Source organism: Grammomys surdaster, unplaced genomic scaffold (genome assembly GCF_004785775.1).
Source record: "Grammomys surdaster isolate TR1022 unplaced genomic scaffold, NIH_TR_1.0 126063, whole genome shotgun sequence".
In the NCBI taxonomy this organism is placed as follows: domain Eukaryota; kingdom Metazoa; phylum Chordata; class Mammalia; order Rodentia; family Muridae; genus Grammomys; species Grammomys surdaster.
The window spans coordinates 4,552,561-4,566,945 of record NW_021620873.1 but is presented as its reverse complement, the minus strand read 5'-3'; the positions used below and the strand labels follow the sequence as shown (position 1 = coordinate 4,566,945).

Sequence of the window (14,385 nt, the reverse complement as noted above, 5' to 3'; positions counted from 1 at the left end):
CTCACTTACATGTCTCTTTCTGCCATGCAGGATATCAATTCCCAGGGAGGTCTTAGGAATTTAAGTTTTATTTGACCCCTACTCAAAATGGAAGTCTTATTCCAAATAGTTTCTTATATTGGTGCAAGTGTTTCTCTTATGTTGGGGTCTATCCCAGAGACAGCTAATAAAAGCAAATACTATAAAAGCTCATACACAGGTGTAGGAAAGTGCTGTTGGGTGGTTGGTTCAGATCCAAGCTTATTGTGGCTAACTATACAAAGCAGTTCTAACTGACTACTGTTGTGACTGGTTTCTAAGAACACCAAAGCACAGACTATCCTAGCAACAGCAGTAACAGCATTTGAGAAAGTTTTCTTATGACATTAGTAACAGTGCAAAATGTTAGGCTAGACAGGTAACAGTTACCTAGGCCTTAACAAAACCAGATTACCCTAATATTGAGGAAAAACTGAACCACATGAGAAGGAGATATTCACCAAGCCAGCCTAAATTATCTAAAAGATTTTGGTGGAGTGTTGGGGTAATCTTCAAATTGTCTCTGTATTTTCAATTGTTAATTTGTACCAGCAGAGAACTAAGTGCTAGCAGGATTTTGGTATGATCATTTGTATGGCTCATCGCTGGTGTCTTAGGACTTTACTACTGTGAACAGACACTATGACCAAGGCAATTCTTATAAGGACAACATTTAATTGGGGCTGGCTTATTGGTTCTGAGGTTCAGTCCATTATCATCAAGGTGGGAGCATGGCAGCATCCAGACAGGAGGAGCTGAGGGTTTTACATTTTTTTTTCTAAAGGCAAACAGAAGACTGGCTTCCAGGAAGCTAGGACAAGGGTCTTAAAGCCCACACTCACAGTGACATACCTACTCCAATAAGGCTATACCTACTCTAACAAGGCCACACCTCCTAATAATGCCACTCCCTGGGCCAAGCATATATAAACTGTCACATTCCACTGGCTCTCTGACCTCCATTGGCTTGTTTAAACACATGAGTCCCTGGGCACCATACCTAGCTAGCCATAGCATAATAAAAAAATACATTCAGTCCAACTTCAAAAGTCCCCATAGGAGCCACAACAATGTTAAAAGTTCAAAGTCTCTTCTGATATTCACCCAATCATTTAACTGCAATCCCCAAATCAACAAAGGAAACTAGCTGGGCAAACTTTAAACTCTTCATGTCAATATCATCTTCATGTCAATATCAAACTTCAAACTCTTTAATATCATCTTCATGTCTGAGGTCAAAGCAGTCTTTAAGTCTCCAACTCCTTTTCACCTTGTAGACTCTTTCTCCTGGGCTTGTTCTACTCTGTTAGCAGCTTTCCTCAGCAGCTATCCCATGGCTCTGGCATCTTTAACATTTTGGGGGTCTGTAAGGCAACTTAAGCAGCTTCTTGTTCCAATATCAGTTCCACACATGATTTTCTGGGCTTCTCCAAAGGGCTTGCATCACTTCTTCAGCTCTGCCCTATGTAGCAATCTAGGCTCTAAGTGACTCCACTCCACTGCTGCTGTTCTTGGGGTCATCCTATTGTACTAGCATCTCTAGTATGCTGAGATCTTCTACTGCAACTAGGCTTTACCAATAGCCCCTCATAGGCTCTTTTTATGGTGCCAAGCCTCAAATCCTTTGCATGATCCCTTCAGTTCTGGCTGTCAGCTGCAACTGAGGCTGCACCTTCACCAATGGCCTTCCATGGCCTCTCATACTGCCAAGTCTCAGCTGCTCTTCATGACCCTTTCATGTCTTCAAAACCAGTACCACTTGAGTGACACTTACATATTACTAAGTACGGCTGCAGCAAGAGGTACAACCTTGGCTGTCTCTGGAACACAGCTTCTTTGTGCTTTCAGAAAATACTTTCCAGAAGAATTCACCTCAGTAATGCTGGTCTCTTCTTAATCACTGCTAACTTCTTAGCTCTAGCTAACCAGCACCCCAGTAGTCTCCTTTTCCTCCTTTCCTCTATAAAGTCAGAGCCATGTGGCCAAAGCTGCTGAGTTCTGCTGTTTGCTGGGCTAAAACATTGTCCCCTTGTTATATTACATTTTCACCAGCTTTCTGTTTTCCAGCTCCTTCACTGTTTGGCTGTTCTGGAACTTGCTCTGTAGACTGACTTTGAACTCAGAGATCTGCATGCCTGTCTCCTAAGGTATGGGATTAAGGTACGGTCCACCATACCTGGATTTAAGTTATTCTCTACTGGGAATTTACTCTGTACCAGGCTCATCTTGAACGCAGAGATCTGCTTGCCTTTACCTCCTGGGATTAAAGGCTTGTACTACTGAGCAAGGATCTAAATTTAGCTCGATGGGATCTTACTCCAAGATCACCACTCCCTTAATTTAATTTAATATCCTTGAACACAGGATTCAGCTCCTGTGTTCACTTCCTGGTACACCTTTAATTCTTAAACCATATATTTTTTATTTTTCCTTTCTCAACTTGCTATGCTTGTTCAAACCACTCTTCAGGAGACTTAACCAGAGAACAAAGTTTCTGCTGTGCTTTTGTGAGACTTCCTTTGTCAGTACAATTAATCTGAGTCTCTCTTCACCTTAGCCTCAGGTCAACTCGTCTGACAATGGCAAAAAGCAGCCACATTCTTTACTAAAATACCACAAAAGCAGTCTCTAGGCCACACACTGAAATTTTTCTCCACTGAAACCTCTTGGGCCAGGTTGGCACAGTTCAAATCACCCTCAGCAACAAAGTCTTCCATATTCCTAGTAGGATGGCCCATTAAGCCCCACTTAAAGGATTGTAGTGCATTCCAAATCCAAAGTTCCCAAATCCACATTCTTCTAAACAAAAGCATGGTCAGGCCTATCACCCCAGTCCTTGGTACCATCTTCTGTCTTATTAGGGTATTACTGCTGTGAACAGACACCATGACCAAGGCAACTCTTATAAGGACAACATTTAATTGGGGCAGTGTCCAGGCAAGTATGGTATAGGAGGAGGTGAGAGTTCAACATCTTGTTCCAAAGGCAAACAGGAGAAGACTGGCTTCCTGGCAGCTAGGTGAGGGTCTTAAAGCCACATCCATAGCGACACACCTATTCCAACAAGGCCACACCTCCCAATAGTGACATTTCCTGGGCCAAGTATATAGAAACCATCACAACTGGGTTTTCTATTTTGTAAATATTCATCCTTTCTAAAGGCAATCTACAAATGAATCAGAGGTTGTCTTGTTACTGATAGGTTATGATAAAGATCTGATGGCCAACAGCTTGGGCAGGTGACATAAGAAGAAGATAGGAGGAGTGGGGATTCAAGAGTGGACACAGAAAGGAACAGACATGGACTACAGTGGAACAACAGTCAGGTAAAGACCACACTACACGCAGGTCATAGGCTAGATAGTTGGGTTAAGGTAGATGAGCTAGCTGGTAGACTGCCCAAGCCAAAGGCCCAAGCATTCATCTCATTATTTACACTGCTGGTGGGATTTTTCAGTATACCTTCCCAGGTAAACTGCTAATTTTCATGTTAATGAGGAGAGATTAAAAAAAAAAAAAAGCACCATAGAAGCAAATGGCTTCTGGGGGTGGGGGGGAAACACTGGACACAAACTGTGAAAGCCAGCAATCACTGGTTGTTGAAGAATAACTAGTTAATAGCTATTAGATCTTGACAAAAGCACCCAAATGCAGGTAGAAGGAGCACATTTCTTATGTGTGAAGTCATTTACTGTGAGTTGTATGCCACTATGAGACTTAATGACTATTGCTCAACACTGGGGATAAATTTGTTAGGATCCACCTGAATTTTTAAAAGTTTATTTACTTTATATCCAGATTGTAGCTTCCCCTCCCTCTTCTCCTCCCAATCCCTCTCTCCCCCCTCCTTCCTTTCTCTTAATGAAAAGAGGAGGCCCCCCATGTATATCAACTTGCCTTGGCATATCAAATTGCAGTAGGACTAGGTGAATCTTCTTTTATTATGGCTAGACAAGGCAGCCTAGTTAGGGGAAAGGGATATAAAGACGGGCAACAGAGTCAGAGACAGCCCCTGCTCCTGCTATTAGGAGTCCCACATGAAGATAGAGTTATATAACTGTTACATATATGCAGAGGCATAGGTCCATCCCATGAATGCTCTCTGGTTGGCATACTCTGGTGGAGTACTTTTAGCCTACCTGTCCATTAACCTAATGGAAAAGAATGGGCAATTTTGTCAAGATCTGATAGATATATTATTCCTCAACAACCAGTGGTTGCTGGCTTTCATACTTTGTTGTCCAGTGTTTCCCCTGAGAAGCCATAACTTACCTATGGGCCCAGGTACATTAATTCTGTGTTTTTTTTATGGTATCCTTGATCTCTCTGGCTCCTTCCATTCTTCCTCTTCCACAGGATTCCCCAAGCTCTGCCTAATGTTTGGCTGTGGGTCGCTGCATAAGTTCCTATCAGTTGCTGGGTGAAGCTTCTCAGATGACAGTTATGCTAGGCACCTGTCTGCAAGTATAGCAGAGTATCAATAGTGATAGGGGTGGTTCTCTCTTATGCTGGTCTAGTCCTTGGTTGGTCATTTTCTCAATTCCTACTATATCTTTACAACTGCACATCTTTTAGGCAGGTCCTACAAGATCCACCTGAATTTTAACCACAGGTTGCTGAATGGTTATGACCAACATTATTAGTACTGGAATGAGTCCAGAGGCTCTTGGTCAACTACTGGAATGTAGGCGAGTATGGTACTATAGAAATATGGCTTTCTGGGAAATTAATTATGTAATTAGTTATATTATTGTTTCTCCCCTTGGGAAGAAAGAGCTTGTTTATATATCTATAAAACTCCTCCCTAAAGATACATGGGGTTGTAGCATCAGTAGAGAGGGTGTAGTAGAGTTGCTCACCTCATAGCAGACAGGAAGCAGAAAGAGCAGAAGGGGCTAAGACAAGATAAATTCCTTGGGCTGGAGAGATGGCTCAGTGGTTAAGAGCACTGACTGCACTTCCAGAGGTCCTGAGTTCAAATCCCAGCAACCACATGGTGGCTCACAACCATCTGTAATGAGATCTGATGCCCTCTTCTGGTGTGTCTGAAGATAGCTACAGTGTATTCATATATAAATAAATAAATCTTTAAAAAAAAAAGAAAGAAATTAAAGACTTTCCTCAATGTCGAACTCCAGTGGCCTTCAACCTTCATCTAGGTACTACTCAGGCACTATTTTCTCGATAGCTCATTCAGAATAAGCTTAGTAAATAAGTAACTCATTAGTAAAACTAACGTCTTTATGTGGTGGTTTGAAGAGAAATGTCCCACAGATTCATGTGTTTGAATGTTTGTCCATAGGGAATGGCACTATTAGGATGTATGGCCTTGTTAGAATAGTTGTGACATTGTTAGAGGGAGTATGACATTGTGGTGGCAAGCTTTGAGGTCTTCTATGCTCAAGATACAACCAGTGGAGACACAGTCTCTCCTTGCTGCCTTTAGATCAAGAATGTAAGCTCTTAGTTCCCTCTTCATGCCTGTCTGCCACCACGTTTCCTGCCATGATGATAATAAACTAAACTTCTGAAACTGTAAGCCAGCCTCAAGGAAATGTTTTCCTTTATATGGAAAACATTTCCTTGCCATGGTCATGGTGTACCTTCACAGTGATAAAACTCCAAGATATTTTACTATTCAATTACCTCTCAAGAGTGTCATACGTTTTTCATCTAAGTCTATATGTAAGATAGAGGTTGATGTTAGGTGTTTTCCTCAATATCTCTCTCTCTCTCTCTCTCTCTCTCTCTCTCTATATATATATATATATATATATATATATATATATATATATGATTATTTGATAACTTCATATATGTATAAACTGAATTTTGGGTCATTTTACATCCCTCATTACTCTCACACACTCACATACCACCTTGCTGAAACCCTGGTTTTCCCATTAAGCCTTCTACTGTGACTTCTCTCTTTCTCTTTCTCTCTCTCTCTCTCTCTCTCTCTCTCTCTCTCTCTCTCTCTCTCTCGGAGGTTAATTATCATTGTTCGTAAAAGCATGAGTAAGACTTGTCTTTAAAGTGCCTTCTAAATAATTAATGCATTGACTCACAACTGGCCAAACTGTGGGAAATAAGGAACTGTGGAACGTTTGTGTCTAACCAGAAATTCTGTATTACCCTCTCCAAGGCTTAGGGAATGTAGGACCGTGAAAGAACAGCATGGTTTCTGGTCAAGCACTGGCTAGAGATGGCCAGAGACCCAGCAGGTTGGAGACCTCACAGGTTTCCCTGCAAGGAATGGCATGCATTTCACCATGCTCCCAGACTCCAGGCTCCTGAGGCCAAAGACCTCCATCAATCCGCACCTTTCAGGCACATAGGACAGCCCTCTACAGCCCCTCCCAAAGAAAGGTTTGTGCGTAGCACAGGTAGAGGGCATGACGCAGGCCAGAGAGCCTCAAGACATCTCCATGTTCATGAGATACCTAAAGGCCAGAGGGCATAGCCAATTAAGCATTCCTTCCCAGACCCTCTTCCTCCTCGCAAAAGGTATTTAACCGTAGGCCCACCCTGAGAACATGGGGTATAGCTTCATCTATTTTCCCTCATGACAATAAACATTTTGAGACCATGGACTACCTTTTTGGGGCCCGCCGTGGAGAACTGTGGAGAAGGTCTTCAACTACAGAACTGCTGTCTAATCTCCCGCTGAATACCTCTCTATGTTCTCGCCATGGAGACCACCCAGCCAAGACCCAGCCAAGCGAGTTGCCCTGACCAAGAGTCTCATTTCCCACAGGGCGTCACTGGAGCTCATCTTCTCCCCCTTGCCCCTTTGGCTGTGGGTCGATCCAGACAGTACCCCCCCCCCCCACCTTCTCAGACCCTAAGGGCTTGAAACCAGTGGGTCTCCAGCCGCCTTGGCCTGGGGATCCCCAACCCAAGAGCTCCGGCCCCTTTTCTCCATCCCTGGAGCTGAGTCACATGGCTTCCCACAGCCCAAAGGGAAGGAGAGGGGGAGAGGGGAAGGGGGAGAGGGGGAAGGGCAGAAGGGGAAGGAGAGAGGAGGAGGGGGAGAAGGGAAAGAGGAGGAGAGGGGGAAAAGGGGAGAGGGTGAGGGTGAGGGTGAGAAGAGGAGTGGGGAGAGGATAAGCAAGTGTGAGCTGGCTGGTAAAGATAAACCTTTGGCTCTAGTCCTATACAGATGATGAATGGCAGCATGAAGGAAGTGCTAGGCTTGACTGGCTGATATTTAAATTTTATTTTTTTAAAAAATTATTTATTTTATGTGTGTTTTGCCTTCATGCATGTATGTGTACCATGTACATGCTTGGTGTTATGCATACCACATGCATGCTTGATGTCCTCATCAGATCCCCTAGAACTAGATATACAGATGTTTGTGAGCCACCACATGGGTTCTAGGAACTGAACCCAAGTCCTCTGCAAGAACAGTGCTTAATCACTGAGCCATCTCTCCAGCCTCTGGGTTATTTATCTCGACAGTTGAAATAGGAAAATACTCAGGCAAGGATCATAAAATTCAGTTTCTGGTTCTTCTCAGAATAGAATAAAAATGAGCACCCTATACTTGCCAGTAAATAGTTACCAGCTCCACTTTGAATTTAAGTTCAGTTAACTTACTGGGATTCTTTTACAATAATTAGATTTTAGTAAGTTTACCCAAGTGTTGCTAAAACTATTAGAAAGGATATATTATATTCTTCTATTGGATTGTGGAGTGACACAACTTTTTGGATGTTACATCTGCTAATAAGTTACCTTTTATATTTTTCAAAGTTTAATGTCACCTCCAAGGTTTTATCAGATAGTGGTGGGTGAATGGGGTTTACTTTTAGCTATCTACAGGTTTATAGTAGGTCTCAGGAATCTGTATCTTAACCAGTTACCTACTTACTGATATTGGTGCTTTTGGACCTGGGGCCATACTATGAGGACCACTGCAATTGGATGATCATAATATCCTGAAAGAAACAGATAGGTTGTTCTTTTCTTCTTTGATATTGTCAGAGACAAGTCTGGATCAATAATATACAGGGCAGGAGGTAGCCTGAATTGGTTCCTGAAATGTTGATCAGGTGAATTGCTTTACTCTGTTTTCTTAAGACCCTACAAACATTTCTCATTGTTTCTGACTAACCACACTTGCTATGGATCTTTGCATTTAGAAAAATCACCTCTACAATGTCTAAAACCTTCTTCTAAGAATCACTTCCAGGGCCAGGCAGTGGTGGCGCACGCCTTTAATCCCAGCACTTAGGAGGCAGAGGGAGGCGGATTTCTGAGTTTGAGGCCAGCCTAGTCTACAAAGTGAGTTCTAGGACAGCCAGGGCTACACAGAGAAACCCTGTCTCGAAAAACTAAAAAAAAAAAAAAAAAGAAAGAAAGAAAGAAAGAAAGAAAGAAAAAAGAACCACTTCCAGATTAAGTTTACTTGATAGAATCCTTACTTTTACTTCTGTGACTATTTACTAGCTTTCTAACAATCTGAGTTTGTTACTTTCACTGATTTTGTACATTTGGATAGTAGTATTAAGACTGGAATATGTTGTAGAAATAATAAAATGAATAGTTTAAACAGGCTACTATCATATACTGATTATGTAAACAAAGTAGAGATAAACAGTCAAAGCAAAGTGAAGGCTGTTATCAGAGACCCTAAACCATCCTACCTTACTCAGTTATACTTTCTATTTCCAAGGTCACTCATGACTCACTGTGGATATTAGGTTGCCAGCCATTATAGCTTCTGTATTTACCAGGACTGCATCACACTCATCATGCAGGAAGCCATCGCATAAAATATTCCTTTTCTTTAAAAACAAAAAACTTGCCCAGAATCTAAAATTATATTAAAATGAAAAGTATATTATAAGTAACAAAGTAACAGCTTCCTTAAGATGCACACATCACGGGCAGTGGTGGCACACGCCTTTAATCCCAGCACTTAGGAGGCAGAGGCAGGCAGATTCCTGAGTTTGAGGCCAGCCTGGTCTACAGAGTGAGTTCCAGGGCAGCCAGGGCTACACAGAGAAACCTTGTCTTGAAAACAAAAACAAAAACCAAGATGCACACATCATTGTATATTTATATCTACCAGCTCGACAGAATCACATGATCCTACCTAACCCTAAGAGACTCTGGGAACAATATTCATTGTGAGTACCTGTGTTTTAAACTAAACTTCAGAGAATTACTTAAGCAGAGTAAAATTGCTGTGTGGTGACAATCAGAAGTTTTGTACTATAGTATTCTGTGGACTATTGTGCATAAATCAGCACGTTATCTTTTAAAAGTGAAATTCAGATCACACCATAGTTTTTCATAAAATCTTCTAAAAGTCTCCCATTTTATGTAAAATAACTCCATCAGCCATACTCTTTTGAGGTCCAGTGCAAGCTGGAACCTGATGACTTCTCCAATCTCCTGATTGCTATCTACAGGTCCATAGATCTTCCCATTATTTCAATGTCAAGTACTTGTGGTCTTAGGGATTAGCCCATGTTGTATGTCTAGAATTAATCTCTGCATGGCTGATTCCTTCATTCTTACTGATTTTGTGAGGCTTTTCCAATTTCTAAATAAACTGTCTTCTTTATCATCTTACTTAATTGCTACTATTATTTGTCTTACTTGTATACTATATGCATCTGATTTTTTTCATGTGTGTATGTGTGCTTTTAGATTCTTCTTACTAAAAGATGGGCTATGTTTGTCTGGTTCACTGACATATCTTCACTGCCTATAAGACTAGCCTGGCCCATAATAGCACTCCATACAAATTAGATGAAAGCACGAAGTGACTAAGCAGGAATCTGACTGCACACAGAACTGAAAGAGGTGTACTAATTGACAAATTCACAGCCTAGCTTTTTATTTGTGCATAAATGAGGGAGGATATGAAAAGAACAAACTATTTTTTCCTTCATTTTATTCAGATACCAGATACCACCAAGTTTATCAACTCGGCTCAACTTATCTTTGCTAGCAATTACACATGTCTCTTTCTAGGTCTTCCGGTTGTAAGTACCTAAGCTGTAAATGTAAGGTTTGTTAAATTTAACACAAAATGACAGAATCTTTTTTTTTAACCAACTATACTCCAAAGCACAAAAACATTCCCAAACTTAAATCTCATATATTATTAGTGGAGAATGAAGATAGTTGGTAAACATTAGATCACTGCAGCCTATACACGGTGACCATCCTGCCAGGCACATTAATAAGAAAGTGACTGCAGCAGAAGTGCTTTCTCTTTCTTGCACAATGGGACACTCTGCTGTTAGTGCTCTGAGGGCAGCTTGTGTGTTTCATATTGATCAAAGAGGTCAACTCTCCACATCTATAGAAACTGTCATCAAATTTTCAAGTGATCAAACAACATTTGAAAGAATAATTGCTATCATCTAGTGTTGTAATTTTTAATATATTACTCAACCTAGTTTAAGCAGAACAAAATTAAACTTTCAGTTAGTGTATGGTACTCTGTCATAAGAAATATGCTGAACATGTTGAAAAGTGGGTGGCGTCTCACAATGATAGCAGCCCTCTTAATTGTCCTTGCCTCTGAAGGGTTTCTGCTATTAAGGAAACTTTAGGAATCCCTGGTTAAATCATCCCCTAAGAGCCTCTTTTCTAACTCAACTTTAAAGTACTCCAGAAACATCAATAATTATATTAAAGGAGAATAAATAAAAAGATGATATATTATGCTGATCAGGTACCGCCTCTAAAATTTGAAATACTGTTTGAAAAACAGGCATGAAATTTATAGTCTATTATTTCCCTATCTTATTCCCAAAGGACTGAAAGTGGTTTTGACTTAAACTGGCTTTGTAATGTACGCATTTTTTCCCCTTGTGGAACACTGGTTTAAAAATATTGAATGGCTATCAGTTCAAGATTCATTATAATGAATTTTCAATTGATAATTACCCAATTCATATTCTCTCTCTCTCTCTCTCTCTCTCTCTCTCTCTCTCTCTCTCTCTCTCTCTCTCATGTGTGTATGTTGAAGTATTAAGAGGACTGTATTAAAAAGAAGCTTTACTTTTAAAGAGACAGCTTCCCCCTGTATCTATTCTGTTTGAGGTTTAAGACTAAAGAACAGAAGTTAATACTCAGTTCAGATAAGACTTTTAAATATATGTGGCTAAGGCATAGTTAAGCTCCATTATGTCATAAACTTAACCTCAGATTATATAGCTTTGAAAAGCAATGGGTCTAATAGGATTTTTCTGGAGCAAATGTTCAGTATTTGAGAAAAAACAACTGGTTCATAGTTCAAATGTAAGATTTTCATAGGATCATAGTATGATCTACCATAAACAGAAGCTTGACTCAAATTCTGTAATACCCGGAGTGGTAATAGCAGAAGTGAGGTATATGCTTTCACTACTATTAGAAAGGCTTAAATAACCTAACAGAACGATGCATTTGTCTTAAGTGCTACAAAGTAGATAAAAAAAAATAGTGGCATCTTTAAAAAGTAAAATTAGGGGCTAGCAAGATGTCTTATTGATAAATACGTTTGCTGTCAAACCTGACAATCTGAGTTCAATTCTTAAGAACAATCTCCCATGTTTTGACCTCCATATGTATGCTGTTGCATGTGCGCATGCACACACACACACACACACACACACACACACTCATACAGGACCGTAATTGTAAAAATTACTTTCCACTTGAAACTTCACAGTAGTTTCTAGTATTTAATGGAAACTGACCATTATACTTCAGAACAAGGATCCGAGTAAGTAGCATGTATAATTATGAAGTGTTAATGGCTTCTTAAGAGAAGAACCTCTTGATGTGGAAAAATTCACTTTTAAGACACTTGAGGCATGATTTTTCATGCCTTGGAACACAAATGAATAGAGAGTAGCACTGAAAAAGAGTAGTTGTCTTAAGGTACATTTTTAATAATATTATTTTATATAGGATATATATATGCATTTGATTTGAAAAGCAAATGATTCAATATGTGCAGTAAAACCCAGGGTATCCCTTTTTTTCAGTCTCCAGACTGCTTTCTCAGGTTCAATTTTTTTTTAATTTAATCTTTCTAGACCAAATTCTAATGCTTATAAAGCACAGTATAGAAGAATTAAAAATAGATTGCTCCCTTCCTAGCAAGCCCACAACATCACAATTTATCTCGAGCTGTAAAAATACTTCAGCATGTAAAAATAGTTCAGATTGAATAATATTTGAAAAAATAAAAATAAAAGCCAGATACTACACTGTTTTCACTGGAGCTCAGTCATCATCACGGAATCTTTTCTGGATAGGCGCAATAAACCGTATTGGCCAGAGATGGCAGTGTGTACCCACTGAAAAGGCACAGGCAGCAGAGCTGCAATTCCTTGAGTACCTATGGAGATTGCCTTATCCAGTTCAGTTTCCTTGAGTTCTGCAGGTAAAGCTGTGTAACAGATCCAACTGATTGTTTCGGGACAGTACTTTCATATGGACGTGTCATTATGATGCAGGCAACCTTACTATGGTGGATTCACAATTAGAATGAAGAAAATTCCTCTATGCAGCAGAAACCCATTTGTGCATGTGGTTCATTTATCATCAAGAATGAAACAAGATGCTAATTTCCAAGGAAGTAACTACATAAACAAGGAGTCACAAGTAGCTACAGAATTTTGGATTTGTTTTTATATAATAAAAGAATTACTAAGAATTTATAGAGTAACTGAAATATTCACTGGCTAGAAGGTTAGTGGTTATCTTGGCACTGTCTGAACATACAAGAATTGATATACACATAGTTGGGTGGGTAAATATTTAAATTAAATGGCTGTAATGTCAATTAGTAATTTATGAATATTTGTCCAATTATGAAGTTTGTCTAAAATGTTGTTAGTTCAAGAATAACGAAAAGTTCCACTGAACTTTCTATTAAAACAAATTTGAAAATAAGGTGTTAACACGTACCAGGAAAACACCCAAATTTGTAATTGTGCAAATATTAAGATTCAGTGCTAAAACTATAACCAATATTAACACTGTCTTACCGTCTCTCTCAATATATGAAGATTAAAAAAACCATTCAGATATTATTCATTTGCAATTAAATCATTAGGGGATAAGGAAGTAATTTACTGAATGGAGGTGCTTTTTCCTGAGATTTATGAAAGGATCAATCCAGGACGAGTTCTCGAATAAACTTTGCTTCTCAATGTAAACCATCTAGAAATATTTATCTGAACCAGCACCTCCGCGGAGGCAGCCTCGGAGTGGCTTTGGAGCTCGGTGCTGTTGGCTCGCCGGCCGCTGCCGACCAGTCCATCCTCGGCACAGGACCCACAAGGCAGCAGGATCCGGCGATCCCGGGAAGGCGTCGCGGGGCGCGGGGGCGAGGGCAGGGCCGCCGCGCAGCCCGGAGCCCGCAGTAGTGCCGCAGCCTCCCGGCCGCAGCAGGTGGGACCCGCGGGCGACGCGGGCGTCGCGGGGCTTCTCGGAAGCCGCTGCTGCGCGTCGGAGTTGGGGCTTTTGTGGTCTGTGTGCAATCACATCCCGCGGTGGCAACTGGGGAACACCGGCCTTCGCTTCGCACACTTTGCGAGGCGCGGAGTGGCCGGCGTCCCCCGGCCTCCGCTGCCCCTAGAGCGAGCTCGCAGCGGCGGCGGCGGGCGGCCTGGACCAGACAAAGGGCGCGAAGGCGGCGGCGGAGCGGAGCGCGGCCTGGCCCGCAAGGGGGCGCTGTCCGCACCCGCGCTTACCTTTGAGGACCGCGCAGAGCTGCTCCAGGGCCATGGTCCTCAGCGTCGGCGCTCCGAGAGCGGCTGAGGCGGCGGCGGCGCGGCGGTCACGGCCCGGCGCGGTAGCTTCGCTCGGTCCCCATCGCCGGCCGCCGCCGCTTCCTTGCAGCGGGCGCAGCGCCTCGGCCCGCCGTGCCGGGTCCCCGACGGCCGCCGCCTCCCGGCGCGCTGGGGAAAGCCGGCCGTGGCCGCTCCCGCGGCGGGCTCCCTTGAAGTGGCGCGCGCCGGGAGCCCCGGCTCATTTAAGCAGCGAGCGCAGCGCCGCGTGCCAGCCGCGGGGCCACTGCGCACGCGCGGCCCCGCCCACCCGCGTGCCCCGCCCGCCTCTCGCCTCACGGGCCCCGCGGGCGGCCCACCCCTCCCTGCCGGTGTCTTCTCGAAGCCTAGGGATACCCTGGTCCCGATTTTCCAGCCCTTTTCGGAGGACCTCAAGCTCAGGTGCCTTGCTGATCTCGGTGGAGGGGAGACCCCCGCGGGGGCCCTGGACGCCCGGGTGAGTTCACTCGGCCAACCGTCAGGGTTGTTGCACTTACTGAACCTTCCCCGGCAGTTGCCAGGCACAGAGCTGCTTGAGGAATCATCGCTTCTAGTCCTCGCCACAGTGGGCTGGAAG

At 42.5% G+C, this 14,385-nt stretch overlaps 1 protein-coding gene across 2 annotated transcripts in view; it reads right to left on the bottom strand.

Annotated features, from left to right (window-relative positions):
- Positions 1-14,020, bottom strand: part of Neto2 (neuropilin and tolloid like 2) — a 59,764-nt gene extending 45,744 nt beyond the window's left edge. For both annotated transcript variants that reach the window (XM_028755535.1, XM_028755536.1), the window contains exon 1: positions 13,734-14,020. In XM_028755535.1, coding sequence (XP_028611368.1) covers positions 13,734-13,767 — 34 coding nt within the window. In that variant the 5' untranslated portion in view covers positions 13,768-14,020. The remainder of the gene's footprint in view (positions 1-13,733) is intronic.
- Between the last annotated feature and the right edge of the window lie 365 nt (positions 14,021-14,385).